Source organism: Phascolarctos cinereus, unplaced genomic scaffold, assembly GCF_003287225.1.
Source record: "Phascolarctos cinereus isolate Bilbo 61053 unplaced genomic scaffold, phaCin_HiC Scaffold_4;HRSCAF=312, whole genome shotgun sequence".
Classification (NCBI taxonomy): Eukaryota; Metazoa; Chordata; class Mammalia; order Diprotodontia; family Phascolarctidae; genus Phascolarctos; species Phascolarctos cinereus.
In genome coordinates, this window is record NW_027555847.1 from 721,548,396 (window position 1) to 721,563,008 (window position 14,613).

General features: G+C 51.4%; 1 protein-coding gene across 4 annotated transcripts in view; it reads right to left on the reverse strand.

The window, feature by feature from the left end:
• Positions 1-9,162: 9,162 nt before the first annotated feature.
• The window catches only part of DGCR2 (DiGeorge syndrome critical region gene 2), a 102,127-nt gene continuing 96,676 nt past the window's right edge, over positions 9,163-14,613 (reverse strand). For all 4 annotated transcript variants that reach the window (XM_020996483.2, XM_078154445.1, XM_020996481.2 and 1 more), the window contains one exon: positions 9,163-13,886. In XM_020996483.2, the coding sequence (XP_020852142.1) occupies positions 13,645-13,886 (242 nt within the window). In that variant the 3' untranslated portion in view covers positions 9,163-13,644. The remainder of the gene's footprint in view (positions 13,887-14,613) is intronic.

A 14,613-nucleotide genomic window follows, 5' to 3' on the forward strand; every position in this document is an offset into this window, starting at 1 on the left:
GTTGGGTGTGACAAGATGAAATTTAATAGGAATATGTGTAAAGTCCTACATTTGGGTTCAAAAGATCAATAGCAAAAGCACCATGTGGGTTCGACTTGGCTAAAAGGCCATCAATGTGGGAAATGTCTTGAGGCTTTAGGAGACTGCAAGTTCATTATAGATAATTGGATCATACGGGATAGGGATAGAGACTGGCCCTGTGATTCCTCTGATATCAGGAGCTCCTGGATAAGGAAACTCCATCCACTAACTCTACCACCTCCTACAGGAAGTCAATCTTGACCCCCTCAGATGCTGGTATCCATCTCCTCAGAAGTTATTTTGCATTTAGGAGAATAGGGACGGAGCCTATGATTGGAACGATATGAGGAGGAAACTTTCAAGTGGGGACTTTCTCTCCCAATGCAGGTTGGTTCTTTTCCTGGTAGCTGTCTAGAACATTGGGAGATATATGTGGCTTGCCTGAAGCCAGAATGCATCAGAAGCAAGACCTGAACCCAGGTCTTCCTGGCCCCAAGACCAACTTTATCATCCACTCCTCCATATGGTAGCCAATGACGTTGTGATCTTGGACTAAAGTGATGGAAGTTTAGCATTGGGCATGAGAAAAGTGAGCGTCCTTCTGCTCCAGTCAGAAAGACCATCACAGGCAGATTGGAGAGTGTCCAGAGGGGAAATTCAATAATGAGAGGACTGGACTATGCCCTATGAGCATCTATTTAAGGAACTTAGAACACAAGATGTGGAAAAGGGAAGGGTAAGGGAATAAGATCCTACTATGTGCTAAGTGTGATACAAATATTATCTCGTTTGATCCTAATAACCCTGCGAGGTAGGTGCTATTATTATCCCTATTTTATAGTCGAGGAAAGTGAAGCAGACAGAAGTGAAGTGACTTGCCCACGGTCACAGAGTTACTACGTGTCTGAAGCTGGATTTGAACACAGGTCTACCTGACTCCAGCCCCAGCACTTTGCATACTGCCCAGAGAACATAGGAAGTACACATGTTTGCTGTTGTCCAATTTTTGGAAGAGCTTTCATATGAAAAGTGCTTTCATTAGCCTTGAATCCACAGAGAAGAAGTAGCCATTAACAGAAGTTACAAAGGGGCCAAATTCCATTGAGCATATAAGGAAACATTTCCCAAGAATCAGAGTTTTCTAAAAATGGATCTGGACTGTTTCTGGAAGTGATGAAAACATGGTCTTCTTCACTTTGGGATGTGATGACATGAACATGGGCAGAAGCTGATTCATCCTTTGGGGGTGGCAGGCAGGTAGACCTTCCAACTCTAAGATTCCAGGAATCTTTCTGTCAACTGGGTATTCAGTTATCCAATTCCTTCAGCAAGCTGTCCAGGGTTCCAGGCCTAACAGCAGTGCATGCCGATGTCAAGATATTAGAGACACCGTGTTTTCCAGAGCCAAAGCCCAGAAAACAAGCTGTGCCCCAAGCTTGGCATAACCACAATCCTTTGTGCTCACCCTCTGGCAAAATCATACGATCACTGTATTGCTGTGACCAGCACCAGGTGGTCTCTGAGCTTGGCCGAGCACTTGCTATATATCCACGCTCTGGTCGTGAAGCCCTGCTATGAATCAGAATTGTCTTATTGTTGTTACCCCTCATTGTCAGGGCTCCAGCTCACTGCGTAGCCACAGGTACAAGTATTGAGATCTCCCTACACTTCCTCAGGTCCCCCCCACTAGGGGTGAGGCCACAGCACCTATGTCTACTTTCCCTCTTTGCTTGCAAGCCATTTCCCTCACTTTGAAATTAAACTTCTGTTTGTTTCCTAACACTCCTATCTCTAGCTTGTTCTACTGGGCTCCAGCCATCCACAGGTTAGAGGGCAGTTCAGTCGAGTTAACACCTACATCAGGTAAGAAGGGTTAGACTAATTGAACTCTGAAATTCCTTTCAACTCTTAAGTTCATGTTTCAGATTCTAAAACATTGGTTTGGTGGAGGAGAGAAATGCTAGGAGCTTTGGTGTAAAGAAAACAAAACCAAAAAAACAGGCAGGAAAAGGTGGGCTGGAGGGGGGAAGGCAGGTCGCAGCAATGCGCAGACCTGGGACTACCTTAGTCAGAATAGCAAGGATTATCACTTGAACTTTACAAAGCTAACCTACAATAATCCAGGGAGGAAGAGAGTGGAAGGGTCATCTCCATTTTGGAGACAGGGAAACTGAGGCTGAAACATAGCTGTTAAGGGGCAGGACCCAGTCTCAAACCCAGGGCTTTCTAGTACAAGGCTCTTCCAGGTGCCTCTTGAGTGTGTCGCTAAGAGATTGATTTCTTACTCTGAGCCCAGAGCCCAACCAGGCTCCCAAAGGACCCAGTCTGGCCAGTCCTTTGAGCCTCCTTTCTCATCAGGCTGACAGGTTTGGTTCCTCTGGCAGCTAGGTCTCAGGGGCAGGTAGAGGGCTAGCCCAGTCCTGGGGGAGGGAGCCTAGCCTCATCAGAGACAGACCTAGTCTAGACCCCAGGGAAACTCAACTCCAAACAGCCTAAACAAGAGCATGGCTGTAGTGTCACGAAAGAGCAGAGAAACAGAGAATTGTAGCTGGAAGGGACTTGTAGTTCATCCTTCCCATGCCTGTGCAAGCCTTCCTTCCACAACATACACTCAGAGCGGTCTTTTAGCCTCTGCTCAAAGGTGCATGATGGTGATGGGAAGCTCACTGCCCCTCGAGGCAGCCCATTCTGCTGACAGACAACTCTGTGAGAAAATTCTTCCCTAAGCCAAACCAAAATCTACCAGCTGTCAACTGTCCCACCTCCACCCCCCCACTCCCAGTGAATCACTGAATGCCAAGTCGGAAAAGACTGTGGTCCACCTACACCCATACCACGTGAATCTCTCAATGTCCCCAATAAGGGTAATCCAACCTAGACTCAAGCTCTCCTGTGATGAGGAGCTCATTCCCTTCCCAGGCAACTCAACACATTTCACAAAGGCCCCTAATTATTAGGAAATCCTTCCTTATGTTAAGCTAGAGTTGGCCTTCATCTTCAGCCCATTTCTCTGGGTTCTGCCCTCAGGGCTCAAGCCGACCAAGGTAAATCCCTTTTCCTTAGAACAGCTGCCAAACACATGATGAACCTGGTCATATCCCCTCCAAGTCTCCTCTTTTCCAGGCATGGGGCCCTAGGCTGAGCAGACTGATGACATCATCATCATCATCACCACCACCATCATCACCATCATCATCATCACTATCATCACCATCATCATCATCACCATCATCACCATCATCACCACCATCATCATCACTATCATCACCATCATCACCATCACCATCACCAACATCATCACCACCATCACCACAACCATCAGCAGCAGCAGCAGCACCATCATCACCACCATCACCACAACCATCAGCAGCAGCATCACCATCATCACCATCACCACCACCATCACCATCATCATCACCATCATTATCATCACCATCATCATCACCATCACCATCATCACCATCATCACCACCATCATCACCATCACCATCACCATCATCATCACCACCATCACCATCATCATCACCATCATCACCACCATCATCACCATCACCATCATCATCACCATCATTATCATCACCATCATCATCACCATCACCATCATCATCACCATCATCACCATCACCATCACCATCACCATCATCATCACCATCATCACCACCATCACCATCATCACCACCATCATCACCACCATCACCACAACCATCAGCAGCAGCATCACCATCATCACCATCACCACCACCATCACCATCATCATCACCATCACCATCATCACCACCATCATCACCATCACCATCACCATCACCATCATCATCACCACCATCACCATCACCATCACCACCATCAGAAGCAGCATCACCATCACCATCATCAACAACAGCAGGACTTACGTTGTACTTCTAGGTTCGTGGAGCCTGTACATATGCTATCTCATTTGACCCCCTGGCTTCCTCAGGTCCCAACCACAATCCCACCTCTTTCAGGAAGCCTGCCTCAGCTTTTCTCAATTCTAGTGCCTCTTCCCCTATTTATTATTTCCTATTTATATTGTACATAACTTTGTTTGTTGTGTCCCCCCCCCATTAGACTAGGAGCTCCTTGAGGGCAGGAAAAGGCCTTTGTCTTTTTTTATGTCCCTAGCACTCAGCACAGTGCCTGACATACAGGGAGAGAGAGGTCAGAGCCTGGGAAACAGGGCAAAAGGAGCAGGGTCGACTTTCTGGAAGAGAAAGGGCTTAGTATGGTGGCCAAAACCCTGGGCAGGAAGTTAGGAGACCACGGTTCTTCTTTTTGCTCCAACTCTACCTCAGACAAACCATTTTTCCTCTCTGGGCTCCAGCTTCCTTCTCTGTAAAATGGGGGGGGGCACTCAATGATCTCTCATAGTTCACAGTTCTATGTGTTTAATCCGCCCCCTCCTAGAGCCACCCAAACTGTGAAAGTGAGGTGGGGGGCAGTGGATATGTTGAGAAAGCTCTTTCCCTTTTTGAAGGGGGAGCCAAGAGTCCCCTCCTCCTTCAGCCCATCAGCAGATCCTAGGGGCTGGGCTTCTACTCGGACCATCACACAGTACAAGGGGATGGCTTAGACCCAATTTGACCTGATTTGAGTCCAAAGTTCTGACCCATACCCAGAGACTGCTGCTGGGATAAAAATGTCAGTCCTGAAACAACTAAAAATGTGTGGTTACTGCAAGTCCAGGGCTAGAACCTAAAAGTTGTGCCAGAGCTGATGGGGGCCTTAGAAATGAAGTTCAAATACAACACTTTACAGATGAGGGGAAACTGAGGCCTAGAGATGGGAAGGCAATTTGCTCCAGAGCCTTGCTTGAGTCTAGACTCGATACCAGGGATCCTGCCTCCCAATTCAGAGGTCTTTCCCCCATGCTACGCTGCTTCAAGATAAGTGGAGCTCAATCATATGATACGGCTCATGGACTTTGAATTTAGGGAGCTCCAATCCAAGAGAAAATTCCCAAACCAACCCTCCAAAGAGTGAATTTTCTCCTCCTCCTTCTTCCTCTTCTTTCTTTTTTTCAAGTTTTTTCACTCAATTTTTTAAAATGATGATTGCTCCACAGCAGGTCCCCTAGCCTCCTCTCCCAGGCCCCACAAAGGGGCAATCCTCCCTCAGCCATCATGTAAGAGCTCATGTAAATAAACCCTTCTAAGGTTTATCAAAGCAAATTCAACACCACCACCCTCTGAGTGGAAAAGCATTTTTATCTCCATTTTACAGACAAGGAAGTAGAAGACTGCAGAAGAAATACTACCCAACGTCTACATTCTATCCCCACCTCCATGCTTGGGCTGCTACACCTTTCCTGTTTCATTCTTTTGTCTTTATACTCCCAGCAACCTATCACTGGGGCTGGCACACAGGCGCTGCTTAAGAAATGTTCTTGGATTATTTTCCTTCAAGGCTCAGCTGGGGTGCCACCTCCTCTATGAAGCTTTCTACCTTTGTGAGTGTTGGGATGGAACATTTCATCCTTGTTTTTGCATTCCCAGAACTTCACACAAAGAGGATGAACCTAGGTGGCTCGGTAGGCATGGGACTCTAGAAAATTTGAGTTCAAATTCTGCCTCAGACAGAACTTGTGACTCTGGGTAAGTCAATTAGGCATTAATCACCTTAGTTTCCTCATGTGTAAAATGGGGGTAATAATAGCACCTGCCTCCCATAGTTGTTATAAAGATAAAATGAGATGTTTGTAAGACATTTTACAGACCTTAAAATGAAATGTCAGCTGACATTATTACAGAAATGCTAGCTGATAGGCATATAATAAGTGTTTAACTGAAATAACTTGGCCAATGTCCCAAGGCCAATTGGTGACTAAGTCATGTCTCAAACTCCATCTCCTACGCGCCTTCACTCTGGGTCACCTCTCCTACCGGAAACTGCAGTTGATCGTTATGGCAGGGAGAGATAGGGGGGCACACCAGCCATGGCTTTTCCTGGAACTATTCCAACTCACTCAGGCACAGACAAGTGATAAAGTCAGCCAAGTCAGCCTTGTGGGGTCCCTTAATCCTCCCAGGCCTCTGTACTGGTCACACCATACCTGGAGTACTGGGTGCAGGACTGGATCCCACACTTTGGGACAGACATCACACTGGAGAGGGTTCTGTTGAGGGCAACCAGGATTGGTGAAGGGGCTTGCAACCTTGCCAATGGAGAATATGTTGAAGGAATTGGAGAGTTGAGCCTGAAAGATGCCTAGGAGAGGCGTGACGTTAACCTGATTTTCAGTTTTATCTAGTGTCATCGTGTAAATGAAAGCTCAGACTTCTGCAGGTTAGCCATAGAGGACATAATTAGGAGTTAGGAGGAGGGAGACATCACCTTAACATAAGGAACAAGTTCAGAACCGTCAGAACTGTTCTCCATGGAATGGGCTGGCTCCTTGTCCCCAGGGGCACCAAAGCCAATCATCTTTGCATCCTGGACTCCTCCAGCGTTCTGGAGAAGCCTTTAGCCCCCCTTCTCAGAAGAATGGTTTCAAGTCAGTGAAGGAAAGCTGCCCTTGAGTCTTCCTTGATGACCCAGCCCAGAATTTAAGGCTTCTTCCCTGAACCAGTCAGCTTTCCCAAGAGGCCAATGGTTCCCGTTTGTATAGAACTTTATGGCTTATACATCTCTCTTCTTCTTAACAAAGCTACGCAGCAGCTAACGTTATCAGACTTCACAGCACACAGTGAGAGCTCAACTGATGTTTCTCTTTTACTGATGAAGAGGAGGCTTTACATTTGACACTTACTAGCTGTGTGACCCTAGGCAAGTCACTTAACCACAGATTGCCTCGCCAAAAAAGAAAAAAAAAAGAGCAGGCTTGAAGCAGGAAAGGACTTCTAACTCTGAGATCTGGGATCTGTCAACTTTAACAAGGGATCCTACTTTGTGTCATGGATGCCTCTGGCACACAGACCTCTTCTCAGAACCACATTTTTGAATGCATCAAACAAAATACAAAAGAAACCAGTTACGCACCAGGTTAAGAATTCAGATACTAAAATGATACTTCCAAGAAAGTAAACACACACACACACACACACACACACACACACACACACACACACACACACACACGCATGCACGCGCGCTCCTGAAAGGAAGGAAGAAGGGTCATTTATCTTGTGTTCCTTGCTCAGTTCCATCCCTCTAAGACTCGGGCTTACATCACCCACCAGAAGGGCTGAGCCGTGAGGGTGGGACACTAGGGAGTGCAGACTCACAGGTTTCGAGGAACCACTGAGATCATCTTGTCTCGACTGCTCCAAGCCTCTGCTTCTCTGCAAACTTCCAATGACTCCCTGTCTGGATCAAGTGAGCTTTCTGCTGCTCCCCCCAGCAGCTTCCCCGACCCAGAGCGATCTGGGCCGACAGCTCCTCCTTCTGAGCGTCCCCTCGAGCTAATATCAGTGCAGCTTGGCTATATTCAGCACCATCAGTCATGCACCTCCACAATCCATGCCTCTCCAGCCCATTACCTTCCTCTTTAATCCCACGGTCATTGGCCCAGCCCAGGCTCTCATTACCACCCACGCAGACTACTATCATCAACCCTTAATAGGTCCTCCCGCCTCCACTCTTTCCTCTGCAATCCATTTCTTCCTTCCGCTGCCAGACTCATGTTCCCATCTGGTCACGTCCCTCCAAGAGTCTACTGAATATAAAAGTCCAAACTCTCTCGCCTGGCATTCAAGGTCCTTAACAGTATGGCCTTAGCCAGATTTAGAAAGTCAACCAGCATTGATTAAGCACCCGCTGAGCCAGGTAGCGTGCCAAGAGCTGAGGGTACCAAAAAAGGCGATAAACAGTCCCTGCCCTCGGGGAGCTCCTAACCTTGCACGGTGCCTCCCTCCCAGGTTCCACCTTCCAGCCAAACTGGACTGACTCCTCACCATTTCCGATATATACTATCTTTAATCAACCAAGCAACAGACATGTATTAATTGTCCATTAGGTGCTAGAAGCTGGGGATTTGACACAAAAGTGAGACGGACCCTGCCCTCAAGGGTAGCTAACATTCTGCCTTGCCTTGGTGTGTGTTTCCCGTGCCCAGAGTTTCACCTTCCTGCTCACCTCTGCTAAAAATTTTACCTAGATTTTAAGGCCCAGCTGCTCCCACTTCCGTGTAGCCCTACTGGATGGTCCCAGGTGGCAGGGAGCCTCCTCTCCAATCGATCAACATTTATTAAGCACCTACTATGTGTCAGGCACTGGGCTAAACCCTGGGGATACAAAAAGAGGCAAGCTACACACAGGGTAACTGGGAAATAATCACAGAGGGAAGACAAGACACTCTTTCCCTGCCCCCAATCCTTCTACTCTCCTCCCCACAACTTTAATAGGACCTGCTTCCCTGGTGTCACCAACAATTACAGTTCTTGAACTCAGTCACTGCTCATTTTCTCCCCTCAGCTACTCCAGGCCAGTGACCTGACAAGCCAAAACATCCCTCCTCGGCCTTCACTCCCCCCTTTTAGATGTAAGCTCCTCTATGCAGGGGACTGTCTGTGGTTTCGATCTGCATCTTCCGTACTGGGCGCAGTGCTAGGTACACATCACGTGTGTATGGGAAATAATTTCCCATTCATTCACTCACTCTAGTGGGGACTGCTTTTGCGGGATGGGTTGGACAATACAGGTTCCTTCTTTCTAAAATCCTGTCCTCCTGTTTACTTACACTGCTCTCCCCAACCCCAGGGATGAAGGGACGACACACAGAAGGACCCCAGAGCCCCAGAGATGTGATGCTCATTCCTAAACAGAGAGCGCTGCCCTTGGGCCTCAGGAGACGGGCCGCAATGCTCACCTAGCTGGTTCTACCAGGTACTTTCTGAGCCTCGGTTTCCTCAACTGTAACATAAGAAGAGTATGATACCACCTACTTCATGGGTTGTGGTTAGCCAGGTGATTCACAAGCCTCCAAGTGTGGGAGCTAGTTTGCTCATTCTGGTCCTCCGGGCCCACCCGGTCCAGTCTGTGGGCCAGCAGCCCGAGGGCCTCTCAGGCAGAGCCTCTACAAATGGTGCCAAAGATGGTACCCACAATTCCTCCCGCCCACAAGCCCAGCCTTCCAAGGGGCTACCCTGTCCTTCGAAAGGTCCTGGGACAAAATGACGACTACGGAGCTGTGGCCAGAACACAAATTTATTTGGCATTTAGATGACACAGTTCTCACAGCATCTTGAGGAGGACATAAAGATTAGTGCCAACTGGACAACAAAAAACAAACAATCCAAACAATTAACCACCTCACCTCCATGAAAGCAGGAGAGAAAGTCTTCAGGATGTCCACACTGCCCAGTTCGGGTATTACAGGCCTTTCGGAGAAGACCAGAAACACTCCTCCAGGGCTGCAGAGTTCACCAGCTGCACAGGGTCAGGGCGCAAGGGGAGGGTGGCAGCGGCAACAGCAGCATGGCCCCCTCACTCTCTACCCCCCACCAACAAGGGCAGAGTCTGGCCCTGGGAGCAAGTGAAGCATGACGGCAGGTGGGGAGTGGAAGGGGGTCCTACTTCAAACAACTGAATCCACCTTGTGTAGGAGCTCTGGAGGCAGGGCGTGTGGGGAAGAGGGAAAGACCCTCACCCCTTATTGGACCACACAAACCTCCCCTCCCCTGGTGAGGTACTCAGTCAAGTCTGGAGCCCAAATCCTTGGAGAAAGTGGCAATTTTCAGGGGGATGAGAAGAGGACCGTTGGGCATCCTGCCCAAGCCTCCGCATTAAGAGTCATGCTTCTTGGTGACCCCTAGGGATGCTAACCTAGTGCATAATGTGGAAGCATCTTTTCCTATGGACAGAAAGCACATTGGACTCCCAGGCTTGACCCATAAGGAAGCCCCTGTACAGACTTCACTGAGCAGAATCCAGTCCTCATTCTGAGGAAGGAGGCAGGAGGGGGAAGAGCACCCCAGCAGCTCTTTCCAAGGAGGTGGGGTCACATGTTCACAGACAGAAGCCACACGAACCCTCAATCAGTTCTGAGGTGATGGGTGGCCACCTGTCACAGAAGTGTGGAGTTCCCCTGGCAGAGCCACGCCACTACAGGCAGTTCTAAGGAGATACACCCACCCATACACTCTCCTGCCTTCATACCCTGGATGGCTCAGGGTAGCAGAGAGGAACACGACAATCGGGCAGGGCAGGGTTGGGCTGGGTGCCCAGGCCCTCAGGCCTCAGCTTGGAATGAAAGGCACTCATTTGCATGGCCTCAGGAGGCCTCAGGGCTCAGGCTGTGGCTAGAGTGTTTGTGTTTAGGGGTATGGGGGTCCACTAATGCTGCCTCTACTATCCCAGATCTCACTGCCCACCCAGGGGCAGAAGCCACCAGAATACAGAACTAAGGTAGTGACTGACAAGAAGCCATTTCATCAAGTGAAAAAATAAGGACACCCATGACTGAGTATTTCTGAAAGCATAGATCCCAGTGTTTTCAAATGGCACTGCTTTGTGTTAGGAGAAGTGAGGAATAAGTCTCTAACTACAAAAGACCCAGGCAGGGCTGGGCTGGGGTTGGGGGAGCTACATACAAGGAGATTCACTACCTACAATACTCCAACGTGTAGAAATGCATCTCAGCTCCAGCCCTGGGTCCACCGCAGCTCCCTGCCTGGCTCTCGGGCACTGCGCTGGCCTAGGCTCTACCCGCAGGCCTTCAGTTACACGGGGGATGGCTCTGGAGCCAGCCAGGGGCAGGCCTCTCTCACGGGAGGCACAGCCTCAGGCCACCTTGGATGGACCACCGTGGCTTCCCTGCTCGGGGTTCCCCAGTGGTCTGGAGTTGAAAGCAAACAAGCTGACTAGCGACTTTCCTTCCGCTCTGGTCGCGGTGGATGACAGCCTTGGAGATCAGTTAGCGTGGTGTGAGCCTAGCGTCTTCCTGGTTTAAAAACGAGGAAGAACCCATCCATCTGAGGGCCCGGGTGACACAGGACAAACACAAGGGAGAGGCACATAAGCAAACGATGAGCACTCCCCCATTCTGAAACACGGCCTTTCTCTCTTCCCCAGCAGACCTCAAATAATATTCCGGAAACACCAACCTAAAGCCTTTTTTGTCTTTAATTAACAATCAGAATGAGGGATCCAACGTGCAAACAGATGATGCCACCATTCTTTAAAAAAAAAAACCCTGACGCTTCTCCCAGCAACCGTCTGGTAAGAGGAGGGGAGAAGGATTCTAAGAGCCCGAGTCCCCGGGAGCAGCTAGCCAAGGCTCCCCACACCAGGCCCGGGCAGCTGTCAGCAAGCTCTGCTTGGGGCAGGAGCCCCCGGGGGGCAACCATCCCTCCGAAATTAAAAACACGCCCACACACGCCCGCGAGAGAAAAGCAAGTGGGCCCCATCCACAGAACAGGAGGAATGAACAGCCACAGGTGACTGAGGAACCCAAGAGGAAGGAAGGGCTGCAGGGACGAGGCGACAAGCCAGTATCCGAATCACTGAGCTGAGACTGAACGACGCCCTCACAAGGCAGCCAGTTCTGGCCCAAGGAAATGCGGCTCGATGAATAAAGGAATGAATGAATGAATGAATGAATGAATGACCCCAGCAACACTTGCTCCAAGCCTCCTCAGAAGGCTCCTACCTCAGCCACCCCAGGCCTTTCTTCCTCAGGTGGGCAGCCCACCGTACCATGATCACGCCCGCCCACACACACAGACACACACACCTACATCCACACACACATTCGACCATTCATATAAAACTAAAGGAAACACGATCAGTACATACAATGTATAGAAAATGTATAGATGTGCTCAAAAGTGCACAACACCCGCTTTATTATTCCTACTTGGGCAACATTTGCTGTCCACAGGCTGTGTCTGTCTCCGGCCGGCCAAGGCCCTGAAACAAGGCCATAAGCGACAGCACACCGGGCAAAGAAACCCCGCTCCGTTCACCGGCTGCTCACGACCGACACCGTGCCGCGCACATGGTGGCTGAGGGAGAAGGAACCACCCTTCAGCAGGGCGAGGCGCCCACAGTGGGCCTGGCGGGCGGCTCTGGCCTCGAGGGCGGGACAGAAGCCCGAGCGTCTGCCCACACTGAACAACCACAAGCTGCAGACGCGCAGAGCCCTGGGTAACCTTTCCCCACCGGGAAGCATCAGCCCCGCCCTGACGGGAGCAGCTGCCCACAGATCCCCCCCCAGAGTTCCTAATGAGGTAAACCACTGACCAAACTGAAGGGGAAGGCAGAGGCAGGTGGGGACAGATACCAGTGATCACACGGCCCAGGCTGAGAGGTCTGGGCCCAGGGCAAATACCTCTGGGGCTCATCCCCATGACGCTCTCAGTTTTAAGTGGAGAGTGGAGAGGGAGCGCCCCAAGCTCCCCAGTGGACCAAAGCCTACACCAGCAGAAATCAAGCATCTTCTCGGCTGCTCTCCCGTCCCCTGAAAATCCCCCCTCAGGGGCAACTCCAGCTGTTTCCAAGAAAGACCCTGTCCTCCCCTTGCCTGCTGCCCACTGCCACCAAGGCCTCTTCTTCCAGAGGCATCAGAAAGGGCGGCAACTGCCCCAAGCAGGGTCCTCAGAGGCTCAAGGGCAGAGAGGGCAGAGCATGGGAGGAGGGACCCCAGTTTCCAGAGGCGGTGGCCGAGGCTGGGGGGGGGGCCCACAGGGGCATGACGTCACACGTGGAGGTTCTGCACAGATCAGTCTGGATTCACACCCCCTTCCAGAGCGAGGCCGCCCACCAGAGTCGGTAGTCACTCCGCAGTCTGAGAAGCAATTCTATCACCAGGCCAATTCGCAATGGGCCATTTCCTTTCTTCTGATCTCACACCCAAGCAGGTCTGAGTGCGGCTACCAGGCCGGCCGGCCCCTCCTTATTCTGCACCGAGGTCCCTGGCCAGCAGAGCTGCACTCTCCTTTGCCCCACTTGCTCAGCCCACCTCGGGGATGCCGGACAGCATCCTGAGGAGGCCAAAGCATCGACATCCCAGCGTGCCTGCTCTCCCCACCCTGGAAGCCTGGTGATTTAAGCACTCCCCGCGCTTACGGCTCGCATTTAAGGCCTCTAAAGGCAAACCCTCTGCAGATCCCCTTCTTCTACTCCTCTGCCATCTCAAGATGGAGACAGAGACCTGGCAAATGACACATTCACCCCCAGGGCCTTCCTGGTCCTAAGCTCACACGTGAACATCACTCCACCCCAGCCAGCCCTACCTGTGGCTGTCCTGTGGACATTTCCAAGCGCTACATAGGAGCAAGCGATGCAGGCAGACCCCGCCCCTTCCAGCCCCCAGCCTCAACCCTCTCGCTACCACCGAGAGCCCGTCACCCTATCCCTCCTCCATAACCGAAGAAGACAAGCCAAACCCAAGAGCAGTGACCACAGCCGTCTGACTTTCTGTCCTTTCTTCATCCCCTGATGAGGACCCTCCGGCCTTCCTCTCACACAGCCCCCGTCCCTATTTACACAATAAACCAGGTGGTAAATGCACAGTGAGGGCAGAGCCATGCCTGGCACAATGGGGGGCCGATGCCAGCCTTGAAGAGAGAGGGCAGAGCTCAGCGCCTAGAGCCGTGTTTCCTCGTCCAGTTTTGTGCAAACAGTTGCTCCAATGATTTCTGACCGGCAGGCTATCAGCTCGCCGCCCCTTTAGACAACGGTATTGAGGGAGCAGAGGCTGGGGCGGCTGCCCCCTAGAGTTTCTGCCGGCCTGTTCTCGCTCGGGGGTGTGTCCGGAGGTACAAGGAGGGTGCTGCTATCAGCCGAGTCATCCAGCTCTGCTGGGGAGGGCCCCACCGAAGGTGGGAGAGGCCCCTCCAGGAGTCGGGGAGATGCATCACTGTCTCCGAGGGTGGGCGGACTGCTCTGAGCGGTCTGGGGGCAAACACCATCTAGGAAAGAAGACAAAAAGTGATGAGGAAGCAGGGCAGCCAAGCATGGCAGCATCCCGGGACACTAAAGGGCCCTTCCCCTCGACCCCTGCCTCCCTCACCGTCAAGGCCAGCCTGGCCCAGCCCTGGCAGACAGCCATGAAACATCATGACGGCCACGGCAGCCACCCCCAAAGCTACCCCAGGAGACCCCCGAGGAGCGCAGGGGGAGCTGCAGGCTAAGGTCTCCTTTCCCCAGCTTATTCCTCCATTTCCCTTCTTTCAGGGTCCATGCCTTCTCCAGCAGGAGCGCTCCCTGCACCACCCCAGATCCCCCCAACCCCTGAGCCTTAGGAAGCTGGTGCCCAGTGAGAGCCACAGAGTCCGTCACTGTGCAGGCCTCCCCAGCTGGGCCGGCCCTCCCACAGGCAAAGCCTTTGAGATCCCAGGCTCATCTCGACCTCCATACCACGATGAGGTCCTCCCACAGGGGAGGAGCAGGGCCAACTGAAAACACTGTCAAGTCAGCACAAATTTTCAACCATCAGAAAACAGTGTTTGCCCCACCCCCTGCCCTGACTTGTGCAAACAAGGATGCAGTCAATGAGGAACAAGGAACAAGGGCTCACCCCAACGTGGCCGTCCCTCCCAGCTCACCAAAAGGAGATTCCAACCCCTACTGCATCCTGGCAGACAGAAGCCCAGGCCTCCTCTCAACGACCCTGCCAGGCAGGCAGCGCCACCCACC